Source organism: Amia ocellicauda, chromosome 6 (assembly GCF_036373705.1).
Source record: "Amia ocellicauda isolate fAmiCal2 chromosome 6, fAmiCal2.hap1, whole genome shotgun sequence".
NCBI lineage: Eukaryota > Metazoa > Chordata > Actinopteri > Amiiformes > Amiidae > Amia > Amia ocellicauda.
The window spans coordinates 30,566,088-30,584,066 of NC_089855.1; the positions used below are offsets into that span (position 1 = coordinate 30,566,088).

Here is a 17,979-nt window from a genome sequence, read left to right on the forward strand (position 1 = left end):
AGGCTGTTTTTTATTTCCAAGAAGGTCTGGTAAAATTACATCCTCATGATAGCTGCAATCCTCTTCTGTCACATAAGGCAACAGCTAAATACAGAATGTTTCAGCAGGGTTATGACTGACTCTAATCAAGGTGCAGGTTCGTCCCTGTCTAAGGTGTTGAGGTGTGTCTGGAGACGGCAGCCTCAAAGTACTGACACTGCGGCCAATGGGGATTACCTGCTGATACTGCGATCCTGGGGAGTGGGGGTACAGGGAGGCATCTTCAGGAGGGGAGGAGTCGTGGTCATCAGGGGCTTCCTGGTCATCAGGCTCCTAGAAAATAAAGCTTCGGTCACTCACAGCCTGATTTGTGACCCCACAGAAACACACTGACTAAATCACACAAGGCTGCCAAATCACTACCATGCCAGGTCTGGTCAGAGTACGCCAATCTCGATCAGACTAATCAGAGCTTTTTTCATTTTGAGAAGGTTACACTTTTGAGCAGTTGTGTTTTGAGAAGGCTAACAGCAAGTCAGTCACTGCTGCAGATGACTTAAAATGAGATTGGAATCCAAATTTGGGGTAAGTCTGCCTGGAGAAAATCCAAAGCTTTTATGGTTTAATGTGATTTTCTGCATCTTGAACACAGGACTGGAGCAGTAGTGTGGCAATTTGAAATATTACACAAGTTTGTCACTTATCTGTAAAGGTAAAGGCAAATTGCAAGACTAAAATCAGCTTTAAAAAACAAAACACTATTAAAATTACACATTTCTGTTGATGGCATTTGCCAAATGTTTAGATGTTCCTAAGTGATTATTAAATTGTTAAATTGAGCCCTTTCCTTGAATTATCCTCATCAATAATAGTTAATACATGCAGTTAAATTAATACCAAATATGTACATATGACATTCTTACATTGAGTATATTTTTTCAAGTGTTATAATTGATTAGCATTAAAAGTGACTTGGGTGTTTTTGTGAAGTAATAGATGAAAGGAAAACAAAACTGTGCCAATCAATTTCACTGCACTGCAGGTTTTCACTATAATTTGATTGTAGTGAAGCAAAATTTGCAATGGAAGTGGCATCTGTTTGTTTTTCTCTAGGCTGCACTGAGTGTTAAAAATCACTGATAAGTACAGTCAAAAAAAAATTCCTCCAAAAGGTAAATAACCTTTTACCAAGATGTACAATTTAAAATCTATATAAGAAACAGCAAACAAATAAAGCTAAAGTATCAAACCAATGCAACAATTATTTGGTACATCTTTAAAACTAAAACAGGTTCCAGAGATGTTTTTGTAGTAAAATTCACAACAGAGTACAAGTGGATTCTTTCATTTTTCCTTCTCAACCACATGCTTAACCACTGGAAAAGGAAGTTTAATCCAGGTTTTGACTTTCATACTTTTCAAAAGTATCCTTTAAAACTGAAGGACCTACACTGACTGCATTGCAATGTAGTAATTGCCTGTGCAACTATTACTAGTACTAGTACTAGTACTACTACCACCATTCTGGCACCATCTAGTATGGCAGGGAATTAGTCATTTGCACAACAAATACTAAAGAACCTTACTAATCTACAATGGAAAGAAAAAAAGTGGGATATAATAATAAAGCAATGCATTCAGAAAAATATACCAGTAAGAAGTACAGACATAAAAACCCACTAAACTAGCGCCTCCTTGCAGATCTACTTATAACGATACTTCAGTGAAGTTGTCTAAAATTTATGCTGGTTTGAACTGAGCATGCATTTGTCACAGACCAATCTCTGGGGTAACAGTTGTAACACACTGTTTGGTGCTGGCTGGTCTCTTATTTTCCCCCTTTTTTTTTTTTTTTTTTTTTTTTTTTTACAGTTATACATGGTCAACGATACAAACTGCACTACCATAGTTTGTATCTGTTCAGATTTTTCCACTTCCACTTTCCACATCTGTAGGGGAAAGAATGCAGAAAACAGCCCACGTGCGGCTTACACATGCAGAATGGTTTAAATTCATGTGTAAGAAGTGTGTTTTTTTTTTTTTTTTTTTAGCTAATTTCAGTATTTGAAGAGAAGGCCTGTAATCAGAGGTAAGCAAATGTTTGGAAAGCCATTTTCAAGTTCAAGTTCATCTCCTCACAAAACCCAGATGCTAGATGCCTACTTTTTCTTATAACAACAGATATCAATAATAATCCTGAGATCATTTAAAAAACTTTCACTTTCGCTGTAAAATTTGGCAAAAACAAATCTGGTTTGCTTAAAATAGATGTAGAACAAAATGCCAATTGGCATTATTATTATTTTTTAACATTACAACACTGCCCTAAGCATTACTCATTTATAAATCTGTTATAATTTGCAGGCCTGTATGTGGCAAGAAACTAATTCAATCACACAGCTAAAAAAAATTACTGTCAACAGAGTCTCTTGATTATGGACAAAAAATCCCTTGGAAGGAAGAAAAAAAGAAAAAAGTATACAAATTAAGTATACATCAATCTACACTATAGCCAAGGCTTGGAGTTTTCGATTGCTTTCCAAATGTCTGTGCCAAACTTTGCACCTTTTGGAAAAAATAAATAAAAAGAAATTAAAAAAGTATCTCTATTAAACATTATGTGAAGAAGCAATAAAATGCAGGATTGACTGACTGTACTACACCCTGTAAACAAAAGCACTCCCCCATCCCCCCCCAAAAAAGGAGATGGCAACTGTGGCAAGAAAACTTGCTGCCGGGATACAAGTCTTACAGTTTGCTGCTGCTGTCCTGTCACCTCCCCTGGCAATAGCTGATGCGGAGAGGTTGATTTCCTTGCAGCGTCATCTTCAGACACCACCTCGTGCTTCGTTAAGTGACACTATTTTGAAATGGCAGTTAATATTGCATATAAACAAGTGTCAATAAACGATGCAAGTGTGGATGCTTCAGCATATTTTTTGGTAAATATTTACAGCTAATATGAATATTTTTCCTGTTCCCCCACCCCTCCCCCCCATTTGTAAGTGCCATCTATAACCAAGACCAATATCTTTTAAACATAGCATTGTCATACAGCTTATTGAAAGGGTTACTAGTTCTGCAAATCCAAGGGGAAAAGAGGCCAAACAAAATTAAACAAAACTAATACAATGGTGAAAAACACCAGCTCTTCTATTTGAAATGTTTCCAAATATCCTTCAGTTACATTTTTACCAATTGTAAAACATTCATCGACTTCAAATATGTTGATCAATTAAAAATAAAAAAACAAATACAAAATACTAGGGTCAAAAACAGAAAAGAAAAGCAAAAAATACATCAGAATACTGAGAATCTCGAAAACTCAAAGCCCTATCTATAGTCAACACCATAGATTTGTGTGGTCTTAAGCAAACTTTCTTTTTTTACATTTACCAAATTACATTTCCAAAATAGACCTTGCAGGAATTAATACAAGTTCAATATTCAGCAATTTTAGTCAGTAGAAATAACGCTGAAAAATAACTTTGAAAACTTAAGTATATGAAACAAAAACAAGCACAATTCGGCTGAAACAAACTGAAGCAAAAAATAAAGATTTAATTAAAACTTCAAATGTACATGATCAACTATTTGAAAGTATCTGTCCAATAAAATACTGATTTAAACTTATTTTTGAAATATAATTAAATCTATTAATTTTGTTGCAAACAAAATAAAATGGGAAATGTATTATAAATTTATCAAAAATTAGCAAGTGAAGGAGTATTTGCTTGTATACTCAATTTCATGTATATTCAAGAAAACACTGTTCTAGTCCATCACCCAACAGTAGGCATCATAAACAGGAACCCTGCGAGAGACTATTTTAAATACATTCTCTGCATTGCAAGGGTCCTCTACCATATCCGACACTAGCTCACTGATAATACAGAAAACGTGACAAAATGTGTACAAACTATACAGGACTGACATTAGAATCTACTGTAGTCTAGTGAACAAACTGCTATTCAGCATATTAGCAGTGCAAGCACCCTCCTCCCCAGCCATGCTGTGTATTAGTAGTATTAGTTACAAACTTAAGCCAGTAAAGCAAGGCAACTCCCCCCAGTTTAAAATGCTCAATATATATGATAAAGCTTTGGTTAGACTCTTATGACTGCATTATCCCCAGATGGAAGCATTTTCTGACATATACTTTCAAAATATAGGATGAATAAAAATGTAGATCTATATGAAATGGAAAACAAAACCACAAGCATCTGTAACAGAGGATGCAGTTGAATAAACAGACTTTGCTTTGATGTATTTGGAAGCCACATTACTGCCAGACATTTAACAGCATGTTAGTTGAACCTGAAGTTCAGTATGAAACTTAGTTTTTCCGAGCACTGAATATAATACTAAGACAAAAGAAACAGAAAAAAGTACCTCCTCTGGACAAAGCTCACAAGCCTTGGCGAGCGTCATCCTGGCACTGTGAGACCTCTCCAGGAAGTAGCCGTTGGAGGTCTCGTTGCTCTGGACAGGAGGGGACCAGTTGTTGTAGGTGTACTGGGGGTTGCCAGTGTATGGCCTGCGTTCCAACTCGTCTCCCAGCCACTCCACTGCCCACGTCCACTTCCTCTTCAAGTCCCCGTTGCTCTGTAAAGGGGAAACCAATTAGATTATCCATCTATAGAAAGTCCAAATGAACTACTTGAGACCAGTGAAGCCCTGATCCTGGTTTAATGCTCCCTTGGGACCTTTTATGAACTGAAAACAATTGTACCCACATTTTCTAAAGACAGCTCAAGAATATTCCATTTAAAAGCAGTTAAGAAATACAGAAAGTATATATATATATTTTTTTGTGTGAATACTACCTGCAGGATCTGGTAAGCCACAGAACAGTTGCTGAAGAGAGCTACCATGCATTTTATACACTGGTATGCCCTCTTCTGATAGTGGTTTTTAGATCGCTGAATGGTATCAAAAAGTCCATCTCTGTCATCAGGAATACCCTTCAGCACATTGTGAATCCTGAAAAGGCCAAGGCAGGAGACAGAATTAAACACTTTGTCGCAATAGCATTTTCTTATTTCTCTATGGTTAGTGACAATGAGACTGGCTCACCTATGGGTCTGCCAGGAATCCTCTATAAGCAAGATCTGCAACAGCAGGTCCAAATAAGGCCTGAGCTCATACGTGTAAGAATACGCCACCTACCGAAAAACAAGTGGAAATGGGGTAGGAGGGAAAAAAAAAAAAAAAAAAAAAAAAAGTATGAATCACCTAGGAATGCATGATATGTAAACATTCAACAAACTGTAACCTATATACCAATATATTTCCTTAAGAAACTAAAGCAATAGCCACATTCAGTGCCCCTTTAGTCTCTAGAGGAAACCACATCGCTTCATTCGAGACGCATTCACATTTAATATTATGATCTTACTGGATACGGGATACTATTTTTAAGTGAGTGATAACAGAAGCACAGATTCCCACTAACCTGCCAAAGGAGCTCACTCAGTACAGTAGAAGAGAACTGGGGGTTTTCCCAGCAGCTGAAGCGCAGGAGTTTGATGGTCTCCTCCGAGTTGCTGCAGTCTTCGATGATCTTCTTCACGTAGCTTGTGCGTACAAACAGGATCTCGGCCACCAGCTGTTGCAGGGGCATGATGGGCTGGGAAAGGTTGGGATCTCCGTAGGGATTTGGGAGTGGTGGATTACCTGAAGGAGCAATGGCAAGGAATCTTAAAACAAGGGCCAGGATGTCCCACAAAACAAGGACTTGAATCTCACAAGACCTTATGGATGTATTCAAGTTGTAGGGCGTTAAAATTCTACTTGATGTAAACCAAGTTAACATACATAGACATTTGTCTACAGCATGAGGTGGCGGCATGAGTCGTAACATGTATCATGGGTTTAAAAAGTCTGCCTTCCTTTTGTGGGGTTGTGTTTTAGTTTCTCAGGTACAGGTTCTACCCACTCAAGACTACTTTCTCAATACAGACTGTATTGACATGAAGTCATTAATATCTCAACATGGAAAAAAAATTCAAAGAGGTGCTTGGAGTTATTGCTATATATTATATTGACTAATACATTTATACATAATGTACAATTTGCTGCTTATTAATTAATATTAATTATTAATTAATTTGCTGCTGTTTATTAATTTTCCTGCTTTATGATATTTGCGTAGATTCTTTTTTGGTGGACTATTGGTTCTTTCCCTATCAAACACTTACATGAGATATCATGATATCTTTTAGCAAAAACTCCTAAATGTCAAGTTTATGAAAGTGAATACACCACTTAACTGTTGCTGCTACAAAATGTCAATTATAAACAATTGTGCAACATGACAAGTCATGAAATCAGTTTCAAGTTCAGAGTATTACTATAATTATCCACTACAACAGTATGAATAACCCAAATAACCATCTCCTCTCAAATGATTAAAACTATATTACTAATATAAATCTCAGCATCAGCCTTTCTTGGGCACCGGAAGTGTATACATGTTTTAAATTACATTTCCATTCCTTTCGTTTAGAAAATCAAAAGTCATGAAACCTATGTGGTAGAAGAAAGTTTTGGAGTCGGGAGTTCTAATCAGAATTTATTACGTGCACGGGAAGAACAACAGTCACACACAACTCAAAAGATTTAAGGCTAGCATAACACTGTTCTTCAAAAGTTGCAAGACAGAACAAAGCTTTTATTCCCCCTCTGGGATAGACGCCCAAGGGGCCTTAACATTTTACAAACAGTGTCTGAATGGTCATTTCTAATAACTAGCAGTGATTTCATTGGCATCCTAAACTAAGCCTTCCCATCTTATCAATATTATAATCAATACTCATGAATAATAATCATTAACTTCTACATTGCTAATTACAAAGTAATTTGCAGTTAATACGTTGCAAGAAAGGAATGTGAGCTGCTGATAACCAATTGAGGAGTAACATCACACCAAGGACAAAGGCAGAATATGATTTCTATATTTTCCCCCCACACCTACTTACCATTTATTGAAGACTGCATGCGCGATGATACATCGCAACACCGCACCAGCTGTGACACTACTGTGTATAACTTGCCCAGCTCAGCATACTGGTATTTGATGGGAGGGCCAGGCCCTTCATCTAGAGCTACGAGCATGAACGTGGCAGGCACACTCAGTTTCAAGAGCTGCGTCTTCTCGGCCACACCTGTAATACAAAGCGTGGGAGTTTAACAGTGGTTACCAAACCCACCTCACAAAGTGAACATGAACAGCTAGCAGACACAAGCAGGACCCGGTGCCCTACCTAGATTGGCGTACATGACGAAGAGGTTGAAGTACTGCTGCAGGTGACGCCCGTGTTCCGACACCTCCCTTCGGAGCAGGTTTAACACTGCTCTCAGCAAATGGTCACTTAGGCTCAAATTGTCACAGGCCTGGAATGATGGGAACAGGCTGCAGTAAGACACTGAACATGTGCAACAAAACTTAGGGGTAAAAACATTATAATAACAAATAGTCAGACACAACCTGACTGCACATTGATTGATTGACTCTAGGCTTATATATTGTATTGTTGACAAAAAAAAAAAAAAAAGATTTCTGCAACTCTCAAGACTTGCCATTTCCAAACCACTCAGGTACTGCTAGAGAACAAAAATCTGTCTTAGAAATCAACTTCCAAATATTGTTGCCAACAGAAGTTGGAAAATCAAATGAGAATAAATAACTTAAAACAAAAATTGCTTAGTGACCAACTTAACATCAATAAGTACATTTCTGAACGTAAAAGAGATGATCTGATTTTCTGTACCTGACTGGAAGGGCCGGGTGAGGCAACCGGTGAAGGGCATGGTCCATCTTGCAAAGAGAAATGTGCAATAAATACTATGAGCTTAGCGAATGCGCCCCTCACTTCTGCACTGGGGCACTCGAGCAGGTACTCGGAGAAGCGGTTTGTGTAAGCGAAGAGGACATTATGTGCAAACCAGTAGCGTACATTCTTGCTGTGACGAAGCAGGATGCACAAAGCATCATACCTGAGAGAGGAAAACAGAACAGAACAGAACGTACAAATTAGGGTTGCATTTTTCCATCTCTGTATAAACTGCTCTTTTCAATAAACAAAGCACAAACATCTTACCAATCACTGGCAGGGCCACGGACTATTTTCTTTGTGTGGAATCCTGTACTAAACAGGAATCTAGCAGCAAGCTGAATACTAATCATAGCTATTTCTTCTGCCTCAGGCAAAAGATGATCTTGTCCTAATTAAATCAGAAATAAACATCATTAAATACCATTACATTACAAAAAAAGAAAATCATTGATGGAGGAGTGGATATTCAAAAACAAATCTTATTTCACATACAATACTGAAAATCTATTGAAGGGAAAATTAAAGGCTTCTGTTGAACTAAGTGAATGTTGGTTTCTACTGTTCTAAAGCAGGGGTGGTTTTCCTGAAGGTAACCATTACGTGAACTAAAATTTGTACACTTTCAATTGCAATCGTTAACTTTGGTCTTAATAGCAACAAATAAAATACTTCACAGAATTTAATTATCATAGCAACACATTTTTTTTTTTTAGAGGATGGATTACTCATGCACCACTTAGAAATAGTCAGATTTTGCAAGAAAACTTAAAGAGTCACAAAGAAATGGCATCTAATTAGAGTAAGCAAGAATTAATACATCTTAAAATAAAGCAGCCCCCTTATTCTGGCCTACAACCATACATTAATATTTCATCTGTTAGTATTAACATCAAATGCAGGCACGAAGGGAGAGAGTTACTAATACTCCGCACTGCTGATAAATTCCCCCCTCGCAAGCAGTGAAGAGACAGCATTGGCAGAAGTCTGATCTCTTTTTTCCTATTACACAACATGGTCACAGATTATTGATCAAATTTGATCCATGGTCAATAGCTAAAATGGAATAAAAAAAAATCCAATACAAAAAAAAACAAAAAACGAAGTGCTCCTTAAAAAGCTCAGAATAATCTTCCCCAATCTGAGAAAGTTGGGTTACTGCTGGGCCACTTGGGTGCATCGCTTAGGACAAGGGCAAAGACAAGTCCACCTATTTCTCTGTGCTTGCGATTCCAACCAGGGCAATTGCTTAATATCTTTCACTATAATGTTGTTCTTCAAGGCTTCTCAAAGCTATACATATATATGCAAGTGGAAACATTCAATATACATGGAGGAATATCAAGATTAATGACTATAGCAAGACGTAGGGTGAAATTCAAAAAAGGCAAGCATAGATTTTGTAAAGTTGAAAAAGTTTGCCGATTAAAGAATATGCGGTTGAGAATATTGGTAAAATCGTCCATAATTGAAAACCACGCCAGTTTAAGTTAACCTTCATTTTGGGAAGATCCTATCATCTTTTGCCCACACTGGAATTGCTGGGTACTTAACTGATCTAATTAACTGATTAATGGAATAGATACCACACTTCTCTTCTGACTTCAGACACAATGTTCTATGGGAAAATGTCCTGTCTATTGAGAGCATTGTTTACATCATGACCACTAAGAAAATCTTAAATGTCCTATTCACCAAAACGACATTCAATTATTTTTGCAAGGCCTCATCTCAATTTATTTTTGCCAATATGAGTTTCCTTGGACTACTTCAGTCCTTACAGACGGCATACAATCGGTAATATGTAAAGGAACGATTTAAGCACCATGGACATAAGGATATTACGAGGTACTCCAAATCTTAAAGACACAGACATTTCCTTGGTGTTAGAAGAGTGACTGCATGGGGGGGGGGGATTAAATCAAACTGGATGCTGTTTGGGGATCAAACAGAATATATAGAGATAGCCCAATGGATTACTGCAGTATTGAGTTTTTAATGCTGCCACTGCAAGCTGAAGCAAGACAAAAGAAAGAGGAGGATCTATATTGAAAGGGACCTCTTCTCTAGGGACTAGACAAGGGAATTACCCATAATGCACAATGTAATGTTCAATGGATCTCCAGGCATGTGGGAGAGCCTCAGTGCAAAGATAATTTAGCAAGAAATGAATACGTTCTGAAATATATTATGAGAATGAAACCGCAAGCAAAAATGGTTCCGATTAAACAAGAAATCAAACCGTCAAAAGAACAGTTTCCAGATGGTTTTCAAATTGGGGCACGACCTACAAACACATCTCTCAGTAACTCCAACCAGAATGAAGGGAGCTGGATACATACCTGGAGGTGGGCTTAAATAGACACTGTTACAGGTCAGAAGTTTCTTTATAAACTGGAAATATTCCAGGCTGTACTGCATACGGTTGTGCATGAACTGCACGTTCTGTTTCCGTACGCTGCGCTCGATGGCGGCTGGCATCTTTATCTGGTGCGGTTTGGTGGTGATGGCCAGCTCGGAAATGTACTTGAGCAGCTCGTTGTCCTTATCCAATGAGTCCATGCGCTCATAGAAAAGGATGTAGGCGTTCCACCACCTCTTCTGGCGCCTGTAGGACATGCGCTTCATCATGTGATCAAACACCTCGCCCATGTACTCGCCCCCGAAGCACTGATTCTTCATCTCTTCGTCGTCATCCATTTTGCACTCTGTGACGTCGCCGTCGTCAAATTTATACCACCGGTTCTTCTCCCCGTCTCCGCCGTTCCTCTGGATGATGTAAGAGTAGTAATGTCCACCACTGGCCTGCCCGCTGTGCACGAGCACCCCCACCAGCCTGTATTTGGTACTCCCTGGCGGCTCATTCTCTGTGGGCTCGTTCTGAATGACCTGATTCTCGGGGTTCACGTCGTCCCCCTCCAGCTTGGCCACCCCGGCCACCGTGTAAGGCTCCATGTCCAGCTCCCGGGGAAATTCAAAGTAATCGTTGAACTTGATTGCACATTCCCTTTCCCAGTCATAGTCGAATCGCTTCAGCTGGATGGCGAGCACCGGGGGCAGCTTCTTAATCAGCAAGCGCTTCACCGTGTCAACCTGGCAGGCAGAGGAAACATCGTACAGATATTGGTACAACTCACTTTTCTGCATGTGCAAGGAAAACAAAAGAGCCAGAGCCCTAAAGACACATATCTGGGCCATACATGGGCACTTAGTGAAATAACATTACATAATGCAAGTGACAATTACATTTTTCAGTACCTAATAAGTAAGCAGCTGTAGCAAGGGCGATCAGAGGCGATTTCTCTGCTGTACACAGCTCAGACTTACCTTTTTGTTGCACTTCTCACAGTGATAGGCATTGGCCCCCTCCAGTAAGTCTCCTTTGACGTACTGCTCCATTGAATCCAGGAGGTTTTGATGGTTTCTAATATCTACATTCAAGGTGGTGAAGGACTCCTCACACTCGTACCTAAAATGCAGATTCAAACCATGGTAAATCTGCAAAGCTTGTAAGATCAATACAAGTAATTCTAACAAGAATCAAGTGGAAAAATGTATGCAAATTAATATGCACTGAACTGAAATATATACAAGGCAATTACAGTAGTGCATGCAAACATAAGCTATTCAAGCATACTATACTACTGCACCTCATTTGCTGTATTAGCTACTTCTTACACTGTATGCTTACTATGCTTTTTTGAAACCAATCTATACCAGGGCACCTTTGTACCATTACTTGTAACTCCTTGTTGAATGACCTTTAACAAAGCACTGCATTGCAAATACCTGTGAGGGCACCCTTGACATATCTTCTGATCAGCAAACGAACCCCCGAGAACTTTGCTCAGCATAGCTGGGTGGCCCAGTGCTTTGAGCGCTTCATCCAAACTGTCCACCAAGGAGTTGAAAAATTCCAGCGCATCGTGCTGCTCTCTCAGATTCACTGGCTCACCCCACAACCTGCAACAGAGAGAGACACTTATCATCAAGTATCACTACTCACTTAACACAGCAGAAAATCTCCCCAAAGTAATGTTCAAATGTGTTGGAGGGGAAGGGAGGGGATTCACAGGAGATTTGTTTTGCATAATGAAAAAGAAAAATACAAAGAATGAATTCAAGAAAGTAGATTAAAGCATTACCTAAACTGTTTCCAGAAACCTCGAGGAACGTAGTACTGCAACCTGGAGGCCGCCAAGTGTCCAAAAATGACCTGCAGGTGTCTCAGAACACCAATGTTGTACTCCTTCCGGTCCTCTGATTTACTAAGTGAAGGTTTGTCTTCATACTGGGGGTGATAGCTGAACACCTCATCCCTGGGATCCACATTGGTCTGCAAAGAAAGCCAATAATCTTATGTTACAACCACTGCTGTCAGGAAATATGTAGCCAATACACATTGGTAATTATGAAATTATGAAAAAGGGTATCTATTTTCCGTCATTATATGAACATAAATAAACTGGCTTCAAACTAAGGTGTTGTGCCCTCAGTTCCCAGCAATGCCAACATGGCATGAACGCTAGGAGATGGCTGTTGTGTCAGTCACTTGGTCCTGAGCAAGGATGAGTATCTTCATTGGGCAAAGTTTTATTTTTTATCATCGATCTTCAGTGTAATGTGGATGTCTCTGCATTAAAGAACAGCACTTGTGTAAAAGGGAAAGGTCACACAATATAAACAGTACCTCATTATCCTGCTTCTCATCCCCTGACATGTCATCATCGACATCACTGCCCGTGCCTTCAATAGCCAGGATGCCATTTCTGATGGGTGGGATCATATACAGTTGCTGAATGACCGAGTTCATGTAACACGTGGCGCCTGCGTTTTTCAAACCCACAAAGCCTTTGGGAGGCCGAGGCCCAACAGGTGGTAAGTACTCCCATTCTGTAAGTGCTTCACAACCTAGTTGACAGAATGCAAAACAAAAGCATTGTCTGTTTTAGTTACCAGAACACACAGTCCTCTAAGGCCCCATTACAACAGTGGTATGTTGTCAATATCTCAGCCAGCTTGAATCTTTATGAAAAGAACCTGATGCACACTCGTCACATTCCTCTGAATCTGTTTTTCTTACTGTTCCTCTTACTCGTCTACGTTCTATAGGTGACAGGGCTTTCTCTTCTTCTGCTCCATAATTGTGGAACTCTATCCCTTCTGAGGTTAGACATGCTGAATCTTTTCATATTTTTAAATCTTCTCTTAAAACTCATTTTTTAGGATTGCTTTTCGGTGATCGTGTGATTTATTATTGTATTATTTTTTAAATTATTCTGATTGTATGTTTTCCTTGTTTTTTTTTTTAATTTCAATGTATTTTTTCTTTTTTCTTTGAGATGCAACTTTTAAAGGTGCTATAGAAAATAAAGTTTTATTATTATGTCTGCTGGGCACAAAATTAATCTAAATGCATCAGAGGCTCATCATTACAATTACATTGCTTTATGTATAAAAAGAAAAATGCAGTGATTGTTTGGTTCGTGCCTCAGGAGTGGCCTACAGTTACACACTAATACACACTACATTGTTTTCTAATAACTGTGCAGCTAGCAGAGTAAAGAGTGGTGGGGGGCAGGAAAACGACAAAAGATTGGCACAGTGCATACCTAAGTAGTACATGTCGGTTAATGTGTCAACAATCTGCTTGAGATTTCGTACACAACCAACTGCAAGTGCAACCAGCAGTTCAAAGCCAGCGTTGATTGTAGCCGGAGTGCTGCAGACTGGGATGGCCTGCTCAGCTGGGAACTCCCCACTCTTCATGTACTGGAGGTACACATTGGAGGCAGGGAAGATGAAGTCATCAATCAGTTCCTGGAATGAAACGAAGAGAAAATGCCACCAAATAAGTGACGAGGAGACCGTATTTCCAGCTCTAAATTACGTGCAGATGTTAAATTGATCTTTCCAAGACAGTCTCAAAAATATGGAGAGTTTACAAACCACGATTCTTCAGCTCTTGCAATTTTTAGAAGCGGTTGCTAACAGGACTGTGTACATTACTAGCACTCACAAGTCTAATATAAATAAAAGTGTTTGCTTCGATAGTCTCAATCAAAATGTAATAAATCACTATTAAACAAACATACACACAGATGGAGGATAATACACACGCACATATTCTGTGCTAAGGTGCTATGTTATCGGACAGGGTGTGTTCATAAGCGATAGGGCTCCTTACATTTCTTATTCTATTGAGCAACTTGAGGTTGCCGAGTTAACTCTTATAGTGAAGACATCTGCCATTTTTAAAACAGCAGGAAAGTTGGTATACTATAAAATAACATGGTGGTGCAATGCATCTGCGTAATGAGCAGACACACACAATACTTCTAAAGCTAAAAAGAAAATCCAAAAGAACCACCATTACCTTAATGAGATTGGCACCACCCTTCTCACAGCCAATATAGTATTTCTTTTCAGGAGTCTGGAAAGCCAGCAGCTCCTTTGTGACACCCAGATGGCCTTCAAGAATGGTCTCTTCCACACCCGTCTCTCCTGTTCTTTTTACTTCATCCTAATGGAAAAATGAACATGTCAGTAAGATCATATCTGAGGGATACTACAGCCCCATGAAACACTTAAAAACCCCAACATTAAAGGAAAATGGTCAGTTTAGCCTTACATGTATTACTAAATAATTCCCCCCCTTCCAAAAACGGTCAAATACCCTACATTTTCATAAACTGTGATTACATCCCTTGAGAAAAATACAATTTGAAAACATCTGAAGATGAGAACAAGAGAATGTTATCTGAATTAAATCATACTTACCCTGATTCTTTTCAACCAGTCAATTTCATTATTGAGAAGGACCTCAGCATTTGGCAGGTTAATGTTGCTATTGTATGCGTAATTTAGTAAGTGCCTTAACAACGTGAAGTAATCTCCTGCATGCTTGGCTCTCTCTCTTGCAGTGCTCTGAAGGGAGAAGAAAAAGCAAAGTTAACTAGGGTTAATCTGTCCTTTTATCAGACAAGTGTTGACATTTGAACATACTGACCTCTTCCTTGCTGTGTTAAAGTAACTATTACTACTGTAACTTACTAATGATTAAATATACGCAAGATATATTAAAGTCAGACATTTAATATGCAATGATGACAAACTGATAGGTCAAGAGATTACGATAGGGCTTCTAAAGATATACATTTGGCAGAATCAAAAGTCACATTACCATTTGTATTTGTTTTATTTTAAAAGTTTATTAGTATTGCATTGAATTGAAAGGGAAATTATCCCCTGTATAATGAAAAGCAGGAGTTAATGCCCAAGTGTAACTACTGCTTACTTAATGTTTGACTGTGCACATACCAACAATGAAACCTACCTTCCTACTGTTAAAATTCCCCCAGTGAGTGTCTATAATATTGACATTTCCTGTACAATACCCCTCCTTTACTTTTGGTTAACTGCATGAGGTATATTCCTGTGACATTAAAAATTGACTTACTCCTAAAACTGTGAAGAGCAAGGTAATGAAAAAGAGAAGGGGTCTGTGTCCCATACAGCACCGTGTGGCCATCAGAAAAAACTGCTCCTGAGCCATCTGACGAACAGACCTGCAATCACAAAATGCACAGTGGAAATTAAGGTATTTACAATTTTAAAGAGGGGAAAACTGTTAAAACACACAAATAGAAGTATCCTTAAATGTGTTCTTAAAAATAGACAAAATAAACCACACCATGGCAAGTAGACAAGATGTTTATTTTTAGAAATCTAGATTAAAAAGGAGTGGTATACATGCATTAGGTGCGTGTTAAGATAATCCCTGCATCACTTACTTGCTCTGACAGTGCAATAGCAGGTCAATGATGAAGGTTTGCCACGCCTTCTCTTTACTAAGTGCATCAAGCGCTGTTGGGATCAAGGCAAAGCAGAGGGTCATCACTTCCAGGGCCTCACAGCACACCTGCTCGTCTTCTGTGTCTGGTTCATTGCCTGCATTGGTCTGCAAATAAAACAACCACAGAGTGTTAAGTCACGTCCATTTCACCTCATGCGTACATTTACTTTCTAATTAAAGTTGACCTTTTCACATAAGCATGAAGCTAAAAGAAACACTGGTTTAATTGTCTCTTTTCCTGTGCAGTTATCAGTTAAACAAGACAAGGCATACTTTTTCAAACGGCATCATCCCACCTTTTCATATATCTTGCTTATCTCTTCGTTTGAGCTGAAAACAAGTTGCACTGTGCCACAGCCTGAAGCCCAAACTATCTTCTGTACAGCCCTGATTACACAAATGTCTGGGATGTATTTGGAGGCTTGAAAGAAATTCTGTATGAAAAACAAAAATGGAATAAATGGAAGATTAGTAAACCAATATATGAAGTTACAATTTTTAAATGTTCATACATTTGTAGCATGCCCATTGAATAACAATTATAAAATATACTATTTCAGATTTAAAGACTTCCTATTATACAACATGGATTGTAATTTTCGTCCATTGGAAGCTTTAACTGGCCTTTACTGCAGCCACATATGATATAATTTAACCACCTAATGTTTGCATACAGAAAATGAAATGTGATATTCTCTGTCAATTATATTGCCCATCAAAACAAAGCAAAATAACTAAAAAAATAAAATTTGGTATTCAACAGGTTTCTAGAATGTTTCTGAAACCATCACTATCTAATTTTAGCTCTTAAGTGTATAAAATGGCAAATACATGCAAGAGTGCTATTAAAATACAAAACAACTGAAGTGACAGGCACATGCTTATGGAAAATGAACTGGTAGTTAACAGTTTGTAAACGGCTGAAGGCCAACCAGCCACCCTTCCTATTCCCACAGAACACACAAATGTCTTTAACAGAGGCTCTCACATACCTGTACCCCTCCCAACTGAGAGGAAACTACACCAACCTCATCTGATATCTGCTGGGCAAGTCGGATCGCTACGTTTCGCAGCATGCATTCTGAAGAAGGATTGGGAATGTTCTGCAGAGCATTCTGAAGAACTAAAGCCTGGTCGTGTGTAGCCTGGTTAATCTGGAAAATCGCAATGCAAAGGGAGTCGTTAATGGATGAAAAGCCACCTAGACACGTGCAAGAAAGGTACCCTCCTGAGAGGAAGAATTGATAGTGCTTTGTTTCCTCTTCACAACTGTTGTAATTACTTATTGGAAGTTAAAATTTATTAAAAAAAAAAAAAACAACTCCTTCTGGCTAAACACTTTAGAAGCATACAATTCCCCCCGGAAACCATATACCCTTGACATTTCCAGGAAGCATCTCTCAGGAGTCAACATGCTTGTAATGCGATTCATATGCAAGAACACAGTGCTGAAGCAAGTCCTCAAGGGTACCACATTTAAAGGTCAGCGGCACAGAGATAGAAATAAGTCTTCCAATGCAATGTGTGTGCATTAAAATCATTATCAGTGAATTGCTCAAAGTGCTAGTGGACGACTAATAATCTTGGACATGATGAAGTCTGCTTTTTCTAATTAGAGATAGTAGTGAAACATAACTTTGGGCACTGAGTTTCTGTGGCTTATGGTTGCTACAAACAAATACAATTAAATGGGTAATTTACTCCTGTTTTTTCATATGAAAACTTAAGGAGTGTTTATCCTAAAGAAAATGGAAAAACAAGGAAAGCTGCAAAGAACCCTAATAAGATCAATTGTGTATGTATGTATGTGTGTATATATATATATATATATATACACACACACACACACACACACACATACACACATGGAGATCACATGAGAAAGCACACATACCGGTGACACCGGGCTTGTTCCTTCTACAACCGGCTGACATGCTTCTGCCACTGCCTTCACATGGCCAAAGCCAACTGCTGTCAATAACAATTTGGCTATTTTTAGAGCGTTCAGATACGCCCCCCGCCTTGTCTCCATGTCTGCATTTGGCAGGAAGTTGTTTCTCGTCAGCATACTCAGGACAAGAGGCAGGCCCCCACTTTTTAAGAAGTTGTATTGGAAGTCACTTGCATCCTCTCCAAGGGTCCCACTGGCAGGCATTAACAAGGCGTAAATCACCTGTAACACAGAGGAAAGTCACACTTAAATTGGAGGCACACTTAATTTTAGTTGCAACTGTCTTGCTGTACAGCACTAATAACACATCGGCTATACCAATTGTCCTTCAATAAAAATAAAGATACACCTGATGTCTA

The 17,979-nt window shown here is 38.8% G+C and overlaps 1 protein-coding gene across 4 annotated transcripts in view; it reads right to left on the reverse strand.

Moving 5' to 3' along the window:
• usp9 (ubiquitin specific peptidase 9) overlaps positions 1 to 17,979 on the reverse strand; it is a 59,925-nt gene that overhangs the window by 3,661 nt on the left and 38,285 nt on the right. For 2 of the 4 annotated variants that reach the window (XM_066706866.1, XM_066706865.1), the window contains 23 exons: positions 17,564 to 17,842; positions 16,662 to 16,823; positions 15,966 to 16,103; positions 15,608 to 15,774; positions 15,274 to 15,382; positions 14,595 to 14,741; positions 14,191 to 14,337; positions 13,427 to 13,634; positions 12,505 to 12,725; positions 11,960 to 12,150; positions 11,604 to 11,777; positions 11,142 to 11,283; positions 10,157 to 10,907; positions 8,082 to 8,205; positions 7,752 to 7,977; positions 7,245 to 7,374; positions 6,960 to 7,145; positions 5,435 to 5,655; positions 5,056 to 5,144; positions 4,806 to 4,962; positions 4,372 to 4,584; positions 2,732 to 2,839; positions 217 to 312 (listed from right to left, as the gene is read on the reverse strand). In XM_066706866.1, the coding sequence (XP_066562963.1) occupies positions 217 to 312; positions 2,732 to 2,839; positions 4,372 to 4,584; positions 4,806 to 4,962; positions 5,056 to 5,144; positions 5,435 to 5,655; positions 6,960 to 7,145; positions 7,245 to 7,374; positions 7,752 to 7,977; positions 8,082 to 8,205; positions 10,157 to 10,907; positions 11,142 to 11,283; positions 11,604 to 11,777; positions 11,960 to 12,150; positions 12,505 to 12,725; positions 13,427 to 13,634; positions 14,191 to 14,337; positions 14,595 to 14,741; positions 15,274 to 15,382; positions 15,608 to 15,774; positions 15,966 to 16,103; positions 16,662 to 16,823; positions 17,564 to 17,842 (4,386 nt within the window). The remainder of the gene's footprint in view (positions 1 to 216; positions 313 to 2,731; positions 2,840 to 4,371; positions 4,585 to 4,805; positions 4,963 to 5,055; positions 5,145 to 5,434; positions 5,656 to 6,959; positions 7,146 to 7,244; positions 7,375 to 7,751; positions 7,978 to 8,081; positions 8,206 to 10,156; positions 10,908 to 11,141; positions 11,284 to 11,603; positions 11,778 to 11,959; positions 12,151 to 12,504; positions 12,726 to 13,426; positions 13,635 to 14,190; positions 14,338 to 14,594; positions 14,742 to 15,273; positions 15,383 to 15,607; positions 15,775 to 15,965; positions 16,104 to 16,661; positions 16,824 to 17,563; positions 17,843 to 17,979) is intronic. The other 2 variants (XM_066706867.1, XM_066706868.1) reach the window with 2 other exon arrangements.